Genomic DNA, 20,908 nt, shown 5'->3' with positions numbered 1-20,908 from the left:
CAAAGCCATCACCAGTTTCACCATACGTACTATCCCATTTAAGCAGCTGAGCGTCAGACTATCCAACTGCTCTAAAAAAATAATCTCTCACAGCAGTTTGAAGCAGAACTTCTACATTATTATTATTATTACTACTACTACTACTACTAGTATTAACAAAACTAAATTACAGATTAACCTGTTTGTCTAAGGTAACATTGAAAAACATATGGGAAAGCTGAACATTGAACAAAAGTCTTTTAAGGCTAGTAGCAAATCCTATTTCACTTTCTTTAAATTGATCTTTGTACACTGAAAATTGCTCCTCTTCTGTCACCCCTACACAAACAGGAGAAAAATATTCAGACATTTTGAGTAGGCATCCGTAAGAAGCATTTGGTTGTGAACAAAAGCTTCAGTGAAGTCAAGAAGTCTGGAATAAGGCCATTTTCTGAAGTAGTTATATTCACCAGACAAATAACTGTTGCACAATTTTTACAAGCCCCAGACACTCACAGTGACAGAGTGATAGGCAGCTTATATTAAAAATATAGAAAAGAAATACGGGGAAGGGCCTTGAAGACAGAAGCACGCTGATCAGTATTTACAAGATGTTGATGTAATCGAGCCAGTCAGTCATCACTACTGAAGTACACTGGGTACATCTTTGTAGTCCCTAGTGTGAGAAAATCACCTCAGCATAATAAACTTTAGGTACCATTTATGTCTTGACACTATCATGTATAGAAACGACCCCTTCTCTCTGCTTGAATGAGCAACACTTGTAAAGGATTATTAAGTCAGAATTGCAGCAGCTACCAGCTATCATTTAACTACTGGTAGCTAATCCTGGAAATGGTTTGATTTCATTATGTAAACTAAGGATTAAAAATCATTTACAAAGCATTTATGAGCCGAACATAAAACATAATACCAACAAATACAGTTCGTTTCCTAAGAGTGAGTAAAACTCACTTAGCATTACTGAAATAATAAACCACGTTTTAACAACTGAAGGTAGACTTCTTCTAGGTTTCTACAGTAGGAACTAGTACCCAGTGACAGGAGATTGATAAAAGTATTTCATCAGTACCGAAATAGCCCGGGCTGGACATACTCCACTACTAGTAAAATATTTAGGTTCAATTGTTTTGTTTAATGTTTACATTGAAATGCCTGATCAAAGTCAAGGCTTGCAAAGTGTTTTCAGGCATATATACATGCAAGCAACACAAGTATGGTATTAAATTTCACTGCTCATTCTATTTACTTTTGTGAAAACAGAGAACACTCCAGTAAGACACTGATGAATAATACTATTTTTGTTCCGCATCAAAAGAAATCTATAACCACTAAGATGCTTCTTGTTAAAGAACTAACTATATAAACTTGCCTTTACTTCTAATGTTTGTCAGTTTACCTGCCAATGCTTTAATCTTATCTGTAAGTGATAAATGGCTGTCATGATCAAGACCTAGTGTTTTTCAAAAAGGGCTTTTACATAGCAAGTTTACCACATACCCACAAGCATGTTCCTTGTAACCTAATCAACTGCTTTCAGCTTAGACTATGCCCAGGGAAAAAGGACCACTTGAACTTGATGTGCAAAAGTAGCACTTGAACAGAAAAAACATCTTCCTTAAGAAGCCATCATCCTTTTTTGGGTTGTCTTTGTAGCAAATTGTGTGTGTGAAGAAACTACTAACATGATATGGAAATTATCATCAGCATGTTAAAGAAATCACATAATGGATATTTTCCAATTTCAAGGACAGCTGTGGGAAATTGATGCATAAAACACTGGAAACTGGAAATCCCAAAAAAGCAGGAGGGAAAAAAAAATCATTTAAAGGAATGAAAAAATTCTAATGAAAGGAAATTAGAGGGGAAGAGAAAGTTTTTAGCAGTCAGATAGGGATCAGGTCAGATTTCTAACCAAAGAGTGACCAAAGTAATTTTTTTGTTCCTTGATGTTTGAAAAGCACCCTACTTTAGAGAGAAGATACCCAGATTTATTATGCTGTTGACTCTTCACTATATATGTTTCTCTTCTTACATTGTTTTAAAAATGAAAAATATAGGAAAGCAGCAATTCAAAGAATTCCAGGTTCTCCTACTTGTCTGTTAACTGTATTGGCATACATGCCTAGAGAGATACATACATGTATCTAAACACTACAATGAAGAAAATGTCAGGCATTTATTCCCTCTTCATAGAATTATCTCAGTTTTACATTGTGGAATGACTGATCAGGGAGGTTCACATCGTTCTGCATCACAAAGAACAGAAGAGAGACACTGCTTCAGTCTAACACTTTAATCAGAAGTTTTGTTTTTAAATGTAAATTACAATCACTAATACACCTGCAAGTGCTTACAACATTTGTTCAACTAAGTATTATATGTATGCATGTACAGCATAAGTCAGTTTGAAACAATCACAGTACTTCTTAGTGCAATCTGCAAAAGGAGAAAGATCTTGGACCCACTTTGTGGAAATAAATATCAAGTGACAAAAAAAGATTCAGCAATTTTAATTATGTATATTCAATGAAGTTCATGCATGCGCAAGAGTAAAAAGATTTAGAGCTCTTCCTTGTAATAGCCAAGTTTTGCTAGTGACATCTCTCTTCGCAGCTGCATAACTTCCCAGAACATCTGTTCCACTAAAAAAGACAGAAATATCATTAAACATACTGAATTCATATTTTATTTCAACTGATGTATACAGACTGCGTCACTGTACATCAGTTTAGGGGAACTTCAGAAGTAACAAACATCTAGTAAAACCAGAATTAATATGCGTGAGGGCTATTTGTGCTTGGTTGTGACAAAATTTATTAAAGTATTTATTTTAAAAATTCTAAATGATGGTCCTATAAGAAATTCCCCAAATTTTAGATGATTTTTTTTTTTAACTGGGGAACAAAAATACATCAGTACTACTTGTCAGCTTCAATTAATTGCTGTTTCTCATTTTAATTGCCCTGCCCCTGGACTCATTTTCTGTAAAATTAAAAGACTGCAAGGAAAAAAAGTAGAACTTGTTGGATAAGAATTATTTCATCACAGAATCTATAATTTTGTTGTAATTTTTCCACTTGTAATCTTTTTTCTTCCCTCTTTTTTCTACCAGTAATCTGCCAGCAGCAATAAATTGGGGAGGAAAAAAGACCTTTTTTTTTAATTTCATCTGTATTTTGCTAAACTTGATGAGCCTAGTGCATATCTTAAGCTTCTAGACAGCATAGCAATACAAACCAAAATTGAGTATATCGTTATTCAAGTCAAAAATAATTTCCATGCAGTCAAGATCATGATGTAGAATGACTACAAAGGTTATTAACCTGAGCAACAACTACAAGGTCTTCCCAACCATATTTCAAAAAACCACTTTTTACAAAAGTGACCTCTGTCTCAAAAATTATATGGTGCATGAGCAGAAATACATGCAATGCATTAAGCAGACAATTATCATGAGTGCCTACGTCCTTCTAAAGGTATTGTTGAAATATTTGCATAAAGCTACAAATGCAAATTCTATGTTTTTAATAAAGATGACAATTGAGCTGAAACACCAAACTCAAGTTCTTTCAAAACTTCTTGTGAAGAATAAATAATTCTGATAATGCTGAAAACATTTTATTATTTGATGGAAAAAAATATTAACTGAATTTCTTTATCTCAATAGCAAAGTAAACAATTTTTAGTTGAAACTATATAGGTCCTTTTGGTCAACGTCCTGGTTTCAGCTGGGATAGAGTTAATTTTCTTCCTAGTAGCTGGGATAGTGCTGTGTTTTGGATTTAGTATGAGAACAACGTTGATAACGCCCTGATGTTTTAGTTGTTGCTAAGTAGTGCTTACATAGTCAAGGACTTTTCAGCTTCTCACGCCCTGCCAGCAAAAAGCTGGGAGGGGGCACAGCCAGGACAGCTGACCTAAACTGGCCAACGGGGCATTCCATTCCTTATGACGTCATGCTCAGTATATAAGCTGAGGAGTTGGCCAGGGGGTGGCGACCACTGCTCGGAAACTGGCTGGGCATCGGTCAGCAGGTGGTGAGCAATTGCATTGTGCATCACTTATTTTGTATATTCTTTTATCATTATTATTATTTTCCCTTCCTTTTCTGTCCTATTAAACTGCCTTTATCACAACCCACGAATTTTACTTCCCCCTCCCCCCTCAATTCTCTCCCCCATCCCACTGGAGTGGGGAGTGATTGAACCGCTGTGTGGTGTTTAGCTGCCTGCCGGGTTAAACCACAACAGTCAAAGTAAAAGCCTTTTAACTATAAACCAAATTAAAACTTAAATAACACATTTTCAAGATATTCTGCAACGCTAGTACATCCGTAAAAGTCACCACCATCTGAAGATTTTATTAAACATAATTTAGTGTATGAAATAGGTGAATTTCTGGTGAATTCCATGAAAGTTATTCCCATTGACACGGAAAGTTAACAGCATTATTTTTTGTAAGGAACAGTCTCTCTATTTATCAGCTCAGGAATATTTCAGGTTAGAAATGGAAACAAAAGATTTGGGTGTAGCTAAAATACTGAGCTCTTGAAATTGGGAAACATCAAAGAGATGACTACAGGTGAGGTAGAGCAAAGTGGAGCTAAATTCTGAAGCCAATCCACACAGACTCGAAGACTGGAAGAATGAAAAGCACAGACATCCATAAACATTACAATGCTATTTTACTCTACTTTCAAAAATGCAACTGAACTAAAAAAAAAAAATTACATTTTAGAAGTGAAAGCAATTTCTTTAATCAACTATTGACACAGGGCTAATGACACTTCTTCCGCTATCTGTGATATGGTCTGTTTCAAAAAACCTTGGACTGAAGGCTGTTGGGCAATATTCTTTGCTCTGGACAGGAAATACAATTAAATCAATTGTGTACAGTTTAAACACAATCAAATGATCAAAATTTTCTTTTATAGTGATAAACAAGTAAAATAGTCTTGCAAATGAAGACCAATAACTACAACTCCAACAAGCAATATATTTTTAAATTCCAAAATTAAGTAACTAGGTATACAGTGCGTACATTTTCATAACCGTCTTCTTTTGTATGGACATACTGAAACTGAATAGCACAGTTAAGCAAATTTCTGAATTACTGCACAGACAGAGTTTAAATAGGCAGTTGTTCGATATGCTATTCTGACAGGAACAAAGCGAACAGGTAACTCTGGTGGGGGAAAAAACAAAACAGCCTGAAGCAATTCAGTAAAAAAAGACATATCCTTTTGGGGGCGGGGGATAATCAAGCCTTACATTGTCAGATACATTTACCACCACAGCCCTAATCAAGAGACTTTGACATGCCACAGCAATGACCGAGACCTCACATCTCAGCTGCACTCAGACAAACGATTACAGTATTTTGCTTATTTTTTTTACAATTTAACCCAAAATATTGTCACCCTTGCCAGTTCTCCCTGAAAGATAGTCTGGCAAGAAGGGCTGTCTGAGTTCTCAATACACAAAATGAGAAGATACACCAAAACACCAAGTGAAAGAAGAAAAAATGGCCCAGATCAAACCAAACTGAAGTTTTTTTGGTTTAAAGTATCTCCATATTCTGTGAAAGAGCCTTGTATTTTTAATACCGTGTAGAAAAACTGTGACTAAATCCTCTCGTTACAGAATTTTTCATAACATTTCTTACTGAATAACATAAGAGGTTTTTAGATGGACTAAAAATCACTGCGTTTGAATTTTTCTTAAAAAAAAAAACTTTATTGGAGTGTGGGATATCACCAAATTCTCATAATTACAACAATGACTACCAACAGATAGCTTTCCTGTAATGTCAGGTCATTGCTATTGTGCACAGATAGAAAGTTTTAGGCACATGCACTATGTAAATTTCTATTTATATATGCCAAATACAATTTCCTACTCACCATCTTGCTGCTTCAATAGTCCTTGCTGGATGTATCGAATATATGTAAAGAAGTTACACACAGAAGTGATCTGAACCCATATAAAAATAATGGTGGTTAATATCATTTTGTATAATGGTATGGAAAAATAACTAAATTACTACTCAAAATGAAATCACAGTAAATCTACTTACCCTGTAACGACAGAAAGGAGAAATGTAGTAATAACTGCTTGAATCTCCTAATTTGATTCTATGCTTGCATGACTTACTTTGTCCACTGAGAGCACACTTCCTACAAAACATAAAGTTTGCATGATTTACTAAACAAACCTGACATTAATGTCTAAACACCTGCATGTGTTTAAGGTGTTAATGTAATTGCTTCATATTGGCACAGATACCTGAGTCTCTGCCTTCATTTTACAAGTTGCAATTATTACATTATGTTGTCAATTATTTTAGTTCCACAAGGACTAATTTTGTTTCAATACCAGTGCATCATGATGCATTTCTGATTTTTAAAACTTTCTTCAGCTCTGGTCATGTACTTCCATATTCACTAATTCAAGCTGGCTTGACAACTCTGGAACGGTGGGATTTCTTTAATTAACTCTTCATACATGAAATAAACATTGTTTAAATTATCAGTTGATGCCAACAAGTAAACAGATTTTTTTAAAAATTCTGCTTGATATCGCATTTCATCATAAGTATGAGCCCTACAGAATAGCAGTCAATTCTCTGAAGCCTCTCTCAGATGCGTTCTAAGACCAGCTTTGCATTTATGCCCAAATTGAAATCGTATTTTATATTCAGAGTATAAAATAATTTGAGACAAAGGAAAATAGGCTGCCTGGCAATAATTCTTTCCATTACCATTATAAAAAGTGATGGTAAAATAATCAAATTTACTATTTCTGGTGTATTGCAAGTATGTCATATTCAGGAACAAGAAAAGGTCAGTAGTCACCACAAATTCTTCCCAAAAAACAATTCAGGAAAAGGTAAAGAATTTTAAAAAATTTCCTCCAACATTATTTGGAAAAAGAAGGTTTGAATCTCTTGAAGAAACTGCTACTAATACAATCTTAATAAATGTAAATAAAATGGGAATTTTATTTATTTGGAATTTCTATACTGCAGCATCTCAGATGAACTGGGTTGTCATGGCATCCACTGTTTCATTGATTTTAAAAGCTGCTGGCTCTTCTCCCTTCCATTTCTACCTCACAAAATTAGGGAGTCTAAGAAAAAGCAGCATTTCAAAAGTGAAACAAAAATTACTAAGCTTCTGTGGTTCCAAACAGTGGCTCAGAGGCCCCTTTAAATAGCCTGCAGCTGGTCCACAGAACCATGTAAGACAGGAGAAAACTGAAGAGTGTATATGATTTTCCATACAATTTATGAGGACTGACAGCAGTCCATTGATCCAAGAAATCCTACAGTAGCTGAAGCAAGCTGATCGCAATTTCAGTCAAGCTTTTGAGAAGACAGACAGACTTTCAACACTAGGAAAATAAAGCCCTTTTTTCCTTCTGGCTATAGAATTACCTTCTATATGTTATCTTCCATCACACCAGGTTAAAGGCTGGCCTGACGGTTACTACTAATGACTCAGTTCTGCGCTGTTCGGCACACATGCTGCTTAGTGCTTTGTTCCCCATGGGGACAATTATTCGAATCCTGTGGGGAAACCCAGCTGTCTTTCGTTAAGGCAGCACTTACTACACACCATCACAGGCACCATTCAATAACTTCTGTATATCAAGAACCTTTCTTCATTATTATCACAAGCTCTCCGCCCTCCTCTTCTTATTTTGCTCTTGGGCTATTACCTGCTATTTTATGCATCTGTTCCCCCATCCCCCAGGCAATTGTACAATAAAATAATTCCTTTAAAAACATTACTCTAGTTTTTGTTATTATTTATTTACAGTTTGTCTATATTTTCTTACCTATTTAAGAACATGGTTTCAATAAAAATAGTGCTTTGCACCATATAAAAATAAAAAATGTGAAACTGCTACTCTGATTCAGTGAAAACTGGAACACCTGTTTCCCATTCAGTGCCAGTAATCATATATAAGGCAAAGCACATATACTGTCAAATTACACTTAAATACTGCATATTCCTTACCTATCACTTATCTACATGCAATACCACAAAAGTTTTTGTCACTACATGACAGCAGAAAAAGGGAGAAAGGAGTACGCCTGGCCTTTTGATACATCTAAAGTAACTAAATTACAATTTTTGCATAGTCATTTCAAAACATTAATCTATACCTAGCCAACTACTTAAGGATTACATAAGTTCTTATTAAAAATTTATCTTACACTGGAGAAAATAGGTTAAAAATCTCATGAAACTTCTGAATGATGCAACCGAGTCTCCTGTTTTTGAGTAAGTATTTCATCATGTCAAGACGTAGGGAAGTTGCTTGAACCCCAATGCTTTTAAATCAATTTGCCAATTGCTCTTTAATGACAGATGACTCGTTTCAGTAGCTTCTGGCTGTCCTGATTCTCTAATGCATTCATGTAACGCAGCTCACAATGGTGTATCTTGGACTTGAAGTCACCACCCCTTGACTAGCTCCATTATTGGTGGTAGACCCTTCTGATGAGGGGCTGTTACAGCTCAAAAAGTGTGTTTTCTGGTGACAGGGGTAAGCTGAAGAATATACAAATGCCTGAATTTTTTAGGCTAGAAAGGATCAAATACTAAGTTATAAAACACAATTTTCATTTTATACAGCTTCTTTAAAGAGAAAGTAAAACATTTTGAAATATGTTAAATATATTCTCTTCCACTCAAAGACAGAGGAAAAACAAGAACTAAAAAACAACAGCAATGAGAAAGAAAAAAAATCTTAAAAGCCAGATGAAAACATTTTGATGCAAGTTTTCTATCAGAAAATTGAGCTCTGTCAAAACAAGCATTACAGAGAGAATTGTCAACTTGTCCAAAAGATCTCCAACAGAAAAGTCAAGGCTTTCTCAAGATTTGGAAGGCTCCAGATTAACACTGACCTTGTTTGCTCTAACCCTGACATACACTAAAGCACACTACAAATCCCTTCCTTCTCCTCCACATCCATCAAAACCCCAGTGCGACCTAACTTTAATGTCTGTATCAGTACCTGACAACAAGTCTTGCTTCAGATTACTCTAGGACCATTCAAAAATTTCTAAAATAACCTTCCTGTCATTCAAGCATACTTCCTGCTTTAGGTTCAAACTCACCTTCACCTTCATTACCACTTCATTACATTCCTCCTGCTCAAATTCAGAGGATTTACTCTATATATCTCCTCTCAAATCCTTCAGCTACCTTTGTCAGCGTGCTATGTATGTCCTAAATTTCTTATGCCACAAATACTCCAGATGTCCAATATTCAGCCTGTACTACTTCAATGCCTATTTCTTTCATGATGCTTTCCACGTGATAGCCCCTAGTTCAAAAGCACCTGTTTTAAGTATCAGGATGGTCTTCTCCAAAGAAGTGAATGTTACTTTTGCAGTCAATGCATCATAAGTGAAGTAAACAGCTCTCCCAAAAAAGGGAATTTGTCCTAAAGGTTTGTTCTATATTCGTCTTTTTTAAAGCTTAATTTATTAGTTGCTTACTTTTCCCATAAAATTTTGTAACAGCAATCTTGAAGTCTTAGATTTTAGGAAATAAAGTTTAAATACACAAATTTGACTGAGGTGATCAGTTGATAGCAGTTTTCTCAATCCAAAAGTTATCTCAAATGAGTCAAGATTTCCCCTCTGTCTGTTAGCTTAACGTACTTTGGTCCCCCACATTCAACTGCAGAAGCTTTCACAAATCGAACAGGTTGCAAGCCAACAGGTTCAATGCTCAGAGTGTTGTTTTCAACAGCTTCCAGAACAGCTGAGGCCAACTGCAAGAGAAATTTAGAAAGCAGTTAAAAACAGCTCTGCGTTATCCATTGCCTCAAAGCAGTGACATATTTCTTCTTCTGTAAAGTTAGGAACACTGAAAAAAATCAACTCACCAAATAGAAATTCAATTACAAATGAGATTTTGCTTTCATCGTGAGCAAGAGGTCCCATTTCCAGTCTCCTGTTTAAATTCTGCCCTCCAAATAACCCTGCCCTCCCTGAGGCAAGGTAACTGCCTTTACAGCTGGGAATATAGTCAAGCATGTTTAAAATGCTAACTGTATTTTCAGTCATTCCTCTTAAGCTCAAATAGCACACACATTTGTACATGCAATGTTCTTGTCAGAGACTGGATACGGCACAAACTTTGTTTATTTAAAAAAATTGCTGATTTTATTGTGTTCTATGGAAACACAAAATGATGTAGCATGCTTCCTTATCTTGCAAAAAACAAGTAAATATTATGTCACTGTCTTTCAGCCAAAGATAGCTTTAGAAAGGTGTTCAAACAAGCAAGACTGAACAATATAAAGAAAAGCCAATATAATATATAGAAAAGCCAGCTGCAGCTTTTAAACACTAAGTCTAGTTAAAACATCAACTTCATGAAACAAAGTGCAGCTTTGCTCAGGCTTTTTGTGTTAATTCTTTTAAACACACAATCATAAGACACTAGAAATATGCTCATTTTGCTTGATTGGACTCAACGCTTGCCCAAGACTACTGTTTAAGTATGGACAAGTAATAGCCATTATTTGATTTAAAAGAAGGTGCAATTTATGTTATTAGTGAAATAATTCTGTGCTATGGTTCCTACCTGAGTAATAAAGATATTTTTCTATTGCACTTTGAATATTTTAAAAACAGAATGTTACTATTAAAGTAGTCCATATAAAATAGTCTTTCTCTGCCACCTCCCAAAAGCAAAACACTACACATATACACAAGAGGCTACTGACAGTTAATGTAATACTTCAACCATTCAGATAACTGCATTTCCAATTATTCAAAAACACAATATATGTGTAGTTTATGGTTTGGTTTAACTGCACATTAGTTTATCGATATTCCAGTGAAAAAAGAAGTTGTTCACTAAGCACAGCATCTGGAAACAATAACTGATATAACTGACAAGTGCTAGAAGCCTCATTCTTTTCTTAAGAGGAAATAAAAATCTACAGTAATTATATCACCACTGAAGCAGAAAAAAAAACAAAATGAAATTGCTGGGAAAGACAACAGGATGGCCTACTTACACATACTGCAGAAGCAATTCAATTCCCATAGTAACCAACTAAACTTTTTAGTGGGAGAGGTTCATATGATGCTATACAGCAACCATAATGAACTAGTATACAATTAACTAAAAGATCATGCATGCTTATGGCCAGCAAGTAACAGCAGATGAAAAGCATGGGAAAAGAACATACAACAGATAAACATTACGAAGAAAACACAGCATTTTCCATGTGAGGTGTTTAGTTTTATTGGGGGAAAAAAAATATCAAGTCCGACGGCTTTAAAAATTGTTATTCTTATTTTAATAAATATCTAAGAATATGGTCCCTTTCCCCTAGAGACTGGTATCACAGCTACAGCCTGTAAACACTGCTTGAGAACAAAAACTAAGTGAAGCAGTTGGAGCTGGAATCGGTTCCACATTATTCCCAGAATGGGTAAAACTCCAGTCTTTCCTCTGTATGGGAGAGTATGTGGGAATAATACAAGGAAAAAAAAGTCTCATAATTCGTTTCTTCTACAACCATATTCCCAAACTGCCCCTGTTGAATCATATCAAATCTTGAAGTCTAATTTTTGTAACTCAAACCTCTCTTCAAGAAAACACCCAGACTGTGCTTGCAGCCTGCTCTGGTTGATATGAGAGAAAACTGGTCCACAAAATTAAATATATTGGTCTCTACTGCCCCCTATATAAACAAGAGACAGTGACCGGACACTTTCTACAAAGCAGTATCTTTGAAATATTAGGAAAAAACCCACCATCCATTCCTACAAACTGCCAGACAGGAATAACATGTGAAGGATTCTGCCAGACAGGAGTAACATGTGAAGGAGTAGACCTAAAAAGGCCATTATCTGGAATAGCATAAATGAACTAGTTAAGAAAAAATTATCATTTCAATACTCCAGACTAAACGTCAGCACTTCACTGTAAATTGTCACACTCTAATGAAACAAAAATGGTTAAACTTCATATGAAAAAAATTTTAATACAGTCTATTGGCTTCATGTAACGTATTTAAGGGAAAAGCGTCAGCGACCACATTTAGACTATTTCCATTACCTCACTTTTTGAGAAGGTTAAACATGGAAAAATATCTTCCCGATAAATTTTGTCCAAGAAAGGACATGTTCTGTCCATAGTAGGCTCATCCTTCCAAGATCTGAATTCATTGTACAAAGATAGGTCAGCCTAGAACACACACAAAGATTCACATACTTTAGTACTGCAATTATCACACTAGTGTCTATCATTTGCAAATATCCACAGGTAAATAATGAGCATTAAAACTAAATGCTTTCCATTGCACTGTGAAAGAATGCTATCGTGCCCCAGCTATGAACACCTTCTTAAATCCACTTTCCTAAGACTGTAAATATAAGCAAATCAAAACATACCATTTTCAAGACACAGAGATAATGCCTTGACTGGTCACCACAACACCACGGACAAGCGAATTACCCCTCCCCCATTTCCTAAGCTTCCAGAATAGCTTTGAAAAACTTAACTGATTGTTTAACAGAAAAAAGCCAAAAAATAATTTTCTTCTTGATGCATCTTCATTACAGTATTTTAGTCCATCTCCATTTCTGTGAGTTACAGAAAAGCAAAGAAATCTAAAGAAAACAAATGCAATCCTAGACATCTTATACGTTGACCCTGCATCTGAATATAACACACTGCTATCGGAACGCTAAAATAAAACATACTAACACAGGAAAACAGGAATCCAATCTACAAATCAATTAAAACTATACTCTTATTCTTCATTTTTCATCTTTATGCCCAAACTCTCTCCTATACCATGGTACAACAGGAAGGCAAGGATATTCACTGGGCATGATTTATGAGCCCCCATAGCTTCCCCCACAGCTCCTCTAGTCAATGGAGAAATAGTAAAACAACCCATTAAATCATGCTAGGAGTAAGCATCCTCTGTGTTAGATAAACCCATCTCTTCCTGCTTTGAAAACACCTTGTTTTGTCATCTCCATGCTGAGATCAGTTTAGCAGTGGGAAGGCACCTATACAGTCTGGCATTCAGGAGACTGGTACTAGGTTGCTAACAAAATCCACGTTTGCGTTATGGGACGTGGGGGTAGCTGGCTACCCACTAACAGCTGGAGCACACCGAGATACTCCCAGAGCACATCATCTGGTTTAGGATTACTTGAGAAGGATCCTGTTCACGGGCACCAATACTGCTCCAAGACATGAACCAAGCAGAGTGGGGATGAGTGCTTCCAATGCATACTCCTAATCCAACGTAAAAGACTAATGCCAGCCCCCAATGGGATATGCAATACCATCCTGCTCCTCAGATGCACCACCATACTCAGACTGGTTTTGACATTCTGCTGACACAGACTTCAGCACCTTTCCCCTCCAAGTGGTTGTTAAATCCCTTTCTTGTACTATAGCAGACCTATACTCCTAAAACCCAAACCTAAAGCTATAGGAAGGGATGTATGCTGCAGGCCAAAGATAAGCCAGGATGTGATTTTAAAATTTTGTAATATTAAAACCAGATAATATAGATGATATAATGAAAGAGGGAAAATAACATGCTAAAAATTAAAATAATTGATTTTTAATCCTATTGAAAAGAGCAGTACACTGCTTTGAACCAAGCTCTTTCAGCCTTTTGCTCCTTCCTCACGCATTACCCCTTCTCTGAGCTCCCAGCACCTTGCCATTCTTTTATGTGTATATTTTGGGGAGTTCTTTTGTAATTTTTGGTTTGGTTTTTTTTTTCCTTGAAAAAGAACCTACAAAAATTAGACTGATTTGGTTTCCATTAGAGCTACTTGCCTTACACCCAAGTGCAATCAGGAAAAACCATCTTAATTAAGCTAGTCCATAAATGTTCTGGTTGCTAAGCCACCAACCTCATTGTACAATGAAATTCAATAGGTGTAACTCGCTCCCTAAAGGAATATTTCCCATACCTTAAAACCCATCTCAGGTCTGGCTTTAAAATGAATATAATCAAGAGATATCAGCGGACAAAAGCCACTTTTGATTTGTACTATATGATTCTAAAAATTAAGATGCATTTCCTATTAACTCAGTTATTTTCTAAATTTAACTCAATTTCACCCAAACCTGCAATTTATAAAAAAGCTGCCTTGAAAAAACTGCTCAGGGAATATAGCTTGATGCTTTTCCTTTCCAACCTACACTGTGTGCTACATGTCTCTACTTGTGCTTTCACTAGATCAAAGTTTTGATAATCTGCAATTAAATAAACAGCCAATTGTAATAATAATTCTAGTTAAACTTTTAATGCTTTCATTTTATAGTAAAATACAACATCAGAGAAACATTTCAGCTCTTTGAACAACACTGATGCATTTATCAGCATTTACGCTGAGTGGGTGGGGTGCTACCTGCCTGCCTATGATCCAGGCAGCTATTCAGCTTGCCTAAATCCTGTTAATACCTAAATTAATTAGACATGTCTACTTATCCTAGAGGTTAGTCCCACATGCTAGGAAATATTTCTCTGGGATGTTGGCACCTTTCTGGCTCCACTGCAATTTAGCAGACAGCCACTCTAACTCTGTCTACATCCCACAAAGAAACCTCAGAGTTGACATGTATTTTACACCCAACTCCATCTAACATCTCGAAATGCTCATCTCTGGGTGGTAGAATCTCCATAAGGGTCCAAAGCTATATTCCCCACACCACACTGCTGAGAGCAAGGGTACTCTCAGCCCCTCTTTTGAAGCCGAGTCACTCAAAATCAGAAGAACGACAGGCAAAGACTCAGTGGCAAGAACATTTAGCAAGAAGGGGACAGAACTAGGGTTTCAGACCCAGCCCCCAGAGATGCAAAAACATTTACCTTAGACCAACAATAAACAAAAGCAGTAAACAAAACCACAAAGCATTGGATAACGAAAGCAGTAGGGAAGGCATGTCTCCCCTGCTTAAAACAATGTCCTAACCACCTTGCCAGAGGCAGTCTTGCTTTCTTCACCCCATGTTGCACTCCGTTAAATATTCCTGCTCAGAAGAGAGACAGAAAGACTCAAGTCCCAGTGGGTGGAAAATTCGTGTGTTTCTTACTGATTCCCTGGGCTGTCACTGGAAGAAACAGTCACCTGTTTTGAGCAGCCTCAATCAGCCTCGAAGTGTCTCCTTATGCAGCCAACAGAAAGGAGACTGAACTACAGAAAAATGTCAGGCAAACTGGACCTTCTGCAGCATGTCCTTCACATTCACCACTTTCTCTCCACAAGAAATTGAGGCAAAACGGATTTCTCCCTTCTCCCGCTCTTGCCCGACACTTGAAAATTTCATTGAGTCATGACCTCATTGTGATGCTTACAAAGTAACTGGATTCCATCCCAGCTCTCCCCTTTTGTTTGCATCTTTCTGAAGAGCAACAAGGATTTAATTTTAATAAGGAAAACATCCTGGACACCAGTGAAAGTGGGCAGGCAGGATGTAAAGCTTTTTTTTTTTTTCCTCCTAAGCCCAAGTATGAAACAGGAACTGGAAAATGCCTTTATTTTCTAGATTTATAGTAAAAAGGTGTATAGTATAAATGCACTTAATGATGACTGACAAGACAAAGCATAAAAATGGCCGCTGTGAATCACATTACAGTTCCAGTTAGCCTGTTACCCCTCTGACAATGGCAAGCAGTCACAGAGCTGGCTGCAGAGCAGTATGAGAGGAAAGACAATGATGTGTCTTAATTTTACAGTCTCCCAACTTCTAGCAATCTGTAGTTAAAGAAGCTTCCTAAGCCAAATGTCATATCTATCTTCTATGTACCTTGACAGGCTTTTCTTTTGTCACTTTGCATGACTACATTTTGAACACATTTATATTTTTAATCTTGCTACCTCGTGACAATGAGTTGTAAAGGTTCATTATGTACTGACTGAAAACGATTTTCCTTTTAGCTTCCAGAGTTTTCTTATGACAAGAAATTATTAATATTTGTTCACCATTCATCTTCCCCATGTCACCTGTGATTGTATAGATTTTTGTTCTGCCTCAAGTGTCTCTCCTACACAGAAATACTTCCACAGGATTGACCATCTATGTCACACTTCCTCATATTTTCTGTATGTCCTTTCCAAGATGAAGATATCATAGCTGCATGCATAGACACACACATTTACTACATGTTTATAGAGCAATATAATGCTTTTTCTGTTGCTATTTATTCCTTTCCTAACAACTTCTAAGGCTCTGTGGGTCTTTGACCACCACTGAGCACTGAGATGGTATTTTCAGAGAATTATCCACAAGTACACAACTTTTTTTTTTTTTCCTAGCACAATGTAGCTATTTCTAAGTCCACAACTGCCTGTCTGCTAGAGTTACATTTTCTCCTAGATGCCTCGTTTCTCATTTATTGATTTTGAATTTCATCTGCTATTCTACAAACCACTCAGTACCATGAGGTCCTTCTCAACTCTTCGGTCACTTTTTGCTACTACCATTCCAAGGACTCAAGCACCAACCTGTCACCTCATTATTTACTCATTTTCAATTACATGAGTAGATTAAGGAAAATCACAGGCCCCTCTGGGACTCCAGTGGTAACTCTCCTCCTGTTCTCTAATAAATCATTGATTCCATCTTTTTCCTGGCCTCTTTCACCCATTATTGATCTATAAAATGACTCTTCCTTTTTTCTATGACAGTTTATGAAACATTTATGAAAGTTTGGTGATGGACTTTGTAAAAAGCCACCAGGACTTATCATTCAGTTATATTGTATTTTTCTTTTTTTTTTTTTAAATTCCCATCTTTAAATTATTGATTCCAGTATTTCAAATCTTACCTCATCCTCCCTTAATGGTTTAAAGGTAAACAAGATTTGGAAAAATCACCACCTATTAGTATGTAAGAAAAGTTTTCTTTCATTAATGAAAAATATCTCTAAAATAGTCAGTATTACATGAAGATTTAATATATACTAGATTCACTGTGAGTAAAACAAAACAATAAAGCCAGCTTATCAGCAAAAAGAGGACAATCCTTGTACTGTTACCTCTTTACAGTCTTTTACAATTGGCTGCATCATGGTAAGGTCCTGATGACTGCCACCCATAGCACTGCTTGTACTCTTGTTTCTTGCATGGCCTTTCTTAAAAGGAGTTTTTCCAGTAGACTGAAACTCCTTAATTGGAGATGTCGGTGAAGTAGACAGTACTAGTGTTTTCAATGCTGCTACTTCAGCCTGGAGGACATCGATCTTGGGGGGCAGGAATAAAGTCATTAACAAACAAAAATATCATATTAGGCTATGAATTATGTTAAATCATTTAACAAAATTTCCAGTTATGTTGGTTCAAATCAAAACTTCATCTTCCAAAATACTAACACACAGATGCCTATGCAATCGCACACTGTAGTAACACTGGCTTCCTATGCACCTTGCTATCTGATATGATGCTGAAACACCAGCTCTATGCCCACAGGTGTTAGCTAAGAATATGTCAAGGTAACCCAAAACAACTTAGTATATATTTTAATAATGCATACAGGTAATGCTCTATTTACAGCTTTATGATTCACACTTTAGATTTATAACCATGTGAAAAGACAAAGCAAGCAAGTCGGAAAAAACTCACCTTTCCCTGTGCTTCTTTTAACTGCTTTTCTGCTGCAGCTTGTTTGACATTAGCTTCTTTAACCATTTTGTGTGCTTCCTATAAAAAACGTTTAGCTAGTATAAATGCTTCACACAAATTTACAAGATCCAGTAAAAATACCAAAAACTAAGGACATACTTTTGCTTCACAGAGACTAGTTGTGAATAGTAAGTTGTGCAAGAATCTGAAATTAAATAGTTACATACCAAAAAATATCTACAAATCTATCATTTGGATTCATCACTGGCCCACCAAGTTTCTTCCCCTTGGTCCTGAGCCCAGATTCAGAAATTCAGCAACTCCACCCAACCCCCTCCAGCAGGAACAATACCTGTCATGGACGCCAGGCTCCAGTTACGCTTCAGTGGCTGACAAGTCAAGTTCCTTGACCCCCAAGAGAAAGACTCAACCAGCAGCAACAAAAGTAACATGAGCACAGTAGCACATTCAAAAGAACTTCTCCCTTCTTCTAGCCAGAATAACCAGTTATAGTCAACTATAAGTTTTGCATGAAGGAACTGGTCCAACAAATATGAAGTCTAAATTTTTACCATCAATAAAACAGACGAAGCAACAGCTTAAAATAGTTCATGGATTAATAAACATTTCTGAAGTAGAACAGAAAAAGCACTAAAAACCAATCCAAGTAAAGAAACAAGGCTAAACCAATAAAGAAGAAAGTGTAAAAGGACTGGGAATTTTTTAAACATCCTTTTACCTCATACCTCTAAGCCTTTTGTCTGCATAATGTATTTGTTTAGGCTCTGATCCAGCAATTTGCGCCTGTGATCAAATTACTGTTCTTACTTGGTACTTACTGAAGGCAACAAAGATTGAAAGATCAGAGCCACCAACTAAATTACTTGGAATACGATCCTTCTCATATCTGTAAAGCGCCTAGCACGTATCTGGACGCTATATAAATAGAACAAAAAAGTTCATACATCATCATACCAAAAGATCTGACTCCCACTGGCATACAACACAGCTGTATAATATGGGTTTGTAAAATTCTCTTAAGTAACAACAGACACATGCAGGAATGGGAACATACACATTTATACAATGTGTACAAATACATTTAACATTGACCATGCAGTTTCTGCTTAGTGATGCACCTTTGAAAGCAAAGCATGTTACAGTGCTATTACAGTGTAATAATGTAATATATACACCCAGCTGTGCAAAACAAGTCTCGATCCTCTATTGAGATGCATTAATAGAAGCTTCAGCATATCCACTTATATGGTCACTGCAATTAGTGGGATTCAGAATAGAAGATGAATTCAAGGGCTGTAGATCCCAGTGCAAAAATCAAGAAACCGCAACACTGTGTTTTGTCAGGGCCTCTTAGTGAAATCAAATCACAAAAGAAAATTCAAGTGACATGCCCACAACAGTTGGGAGTTCTGAATAATTAAAACTCAATTAATTATTACTAATACGCTATATTTCAAACACAGCTTTAACAAATTGGTAACATTGTTCTAAGTTATAAAGTGTCATTAATATAAAATTTCACCGATGATTTTATTTTTATTCCTCTACAGCTAAAAAACCTGCCCCACATTTTCCTCCCCCCCAACACACACAAGTATTTATGCTAAAAAGTACCTTTCCACTCTCCCATTTATCCTCTATACACAGGAACTGCTTAATATTTTCAGTAACTTTGCCCTACTGGGATGATGAAATAAAATGTGTTGCCAACGCACAGAGCAGTTTGTAATTTGATTTTTGAATGTCAGTATTTTCAAGGTTTTAATAGCACTTTTACACCAATGCAACATCATAGGTTTAAATACTGTTTGTAAAACATACCTGATGTTGTACCTTTATGCATATGCTGAAAACCAATACTTACAATTTGGTAAACATATAAATCATCTCTGGATTATGAAATTTATTCTGACAGTTATAGGTATCACAATTTAGCCTCTAGGCATTCCTATATATATTCCTATGATAAAATGAGAACTGATCCTGCTTCAAGTATGGATTTAAGATTTTTTTCTATGTAATACAAGTGCACAATCTTTGCTGGCGCTACCGCCTTTTTCTCAAATGAAAAGGTTCCACTTAAAGTTCAGGCTTCTCACTTGGTAACCAGGTTCCACCCTGGTGCATCACTCAGTATTAATGTTTCTTTTCAAGTTTGTGGGAGTAGCATGCTGCCAGACCCAAAATTCAAAAGCTGAAAGCATGGTTAAGTCATGTACTTGCTACCTCCATTGATCTGGAACTACGTTATTTTTTTATTTAGTCACCATGGCAACCCCAAGTTTAGCTCTTATCTAGATAGCCTTGTTGTCAGACAGAGAAGCTGTCTCAAAATAGTTATGCCAAAAAATAAGCCTAAATAGTTTTAAGTTTTCTGATATATTTTCCTTATTTTCTTCGTTTTGTATCTAGGCAGATTGACAAGCTCAACAAGGTCTCTTTCATCTAAGTGAAAAGTCTACTGCTTGCTCTTAAGCCTCTACTTCAACACACCCGGGTCTTCAGGACACAAATCCCTTTATAAGCTTATTGCAGAAAAATTCAGCATACAATATACTGATTCTACATAAAACATCTGTCTCAGCTTCCTTTAAGTATATCACATCGAAGACTCCAACAAACCTCAAACAGACTAGCTGTAAGTTCTTCCAATTCCTGTCCAAGTTGATCTCGCACTTTAGAAAGCCTTTCACATTCTTCATCTTTTAACTTCAGCTCCTATGGAAAATTGAAAGTTATTTATTCTGACTTAGAGTAGTAATTTGGCCTTTTAAAGCTAATACCACAGAGAGAGGGGAGAAAAAGAAAAAAAAAAAAATCAGAGGAACATAAAACCTTTGCTAAACAAAGCCTTTCAAAATATTAATCTTAATACTAGATGTAATTAAATTAATACATATAGCTATTCTTCCTGCTATACAGCAACATACCAGGCCAATATAAAGTATCTCTAACCTAGACATTCTCTGAAGTAAAAAAAAGTTTTTTTTCCTGAAAGTATAGAAGACTAAAGTCACTTAAAATACAGATCAAATTAATTATTGGGATAGACAGAATACCAGTTCTGTTTGCCCACTTCTTAACAGACACTTAAAGAAAGTAATCCTTTTTTTAAAAAAAAAAGAATTCAAAAAAAGCCTTGTCTCAAGACAATCCCAATTCTAGAAGAATCTTAAAGCGTATTTCACTATAAATATTGTCTCCTGCATATCTCCTTACAACTAATACCATTCCAAAATCATACTGT

At 36.1% G+C, this 20,908-nt stretch overlaps 1 protein-coding gene across 1 annotated transcript; it reads right to left on the bottom strand.

Annotated features, from left to right (window-relative positions):
- Positions 1 to 2,278: 2,278 nt before the first annotated feature.
- On the bottom strand, positions 2,279 to 20,398 carry RAB3IP (RAB3A interacting protein). The gene is made up of 8 exons (XM_009576615.1): positions 20,284 to 20,398; positions 17,641 to 17,718; positions 17,058 to 17,261; positions 12,101 to 12,229; positions 9,682 to 9,794; positions 6,079 to 6,178; positions 5,906 to 5,975; positions 2,279 to 2,645 (listed from the first exon to the last, which is right to left on the bottom strand). The coding sequence occupies exons 2-8, from the start codon at positions 17,704 to 17,706 to the stop codon at positions 2,563 to 2,565; spliced, it is 765 nt and encodes a 254-aa protein (XP_009574910.1). The 5' UTR covers positions 17,707 to 17,718; positions 20,284 to 20,398; the 3' UTR covers positions 2,279 to 2,562.
- Positions 20,399 to 20,908: the final 510 nt, after the last annotated feature.

Source organism: Fulmarus glacialis, unplaced genomic scaffold (assembly GCF_000690835.1).
Source record: "Fulmarus glacialis isolate BGI_N327 unplaced genomic scaffold, ASM69083v1 scaffold14564, whole genome shotgun sequence".
Taxonomy (NCBI): Eukaryota; Metazoa; Chordata; class Aves; order Procellariiformes; family Procellariidae; genus Fulmarus; species Fulmarus glacialis.
Note: the sequence above shows the minus strand (reverse complement) of the source record. Positions and strands in the feature narration are given on the sequence as shown.

What these genes read in the sequence shown, in the direction of transcription:
- RAB3IP (XM_009576615.1), bottom strand. Translation starts at nt 17,706, where the DNA reads ATGGTTAAAGAAGCTAATGTCAAACAAGCTGCAGCAGAAAAGCAGTTA. An exon ending in TAAAAGAAGCACAGGGAAAG is followed by an intron (nt 17,262 to 17,640) that starts GTGAGTTTTTTC and finishes CTGCCCCCCAAG; the next exon opens with ATCGATGTCCTCCAGGCTGA. An exon ending in TAACCTTCTCAAAAAGTGAG is followed by an intron (nt 9,795 to 12,100) that starts GTAATGGAAATA and finishes TTTCTCTTGCAG; the next exon opens with TTGGCCTCAGCTGTTCTGGA.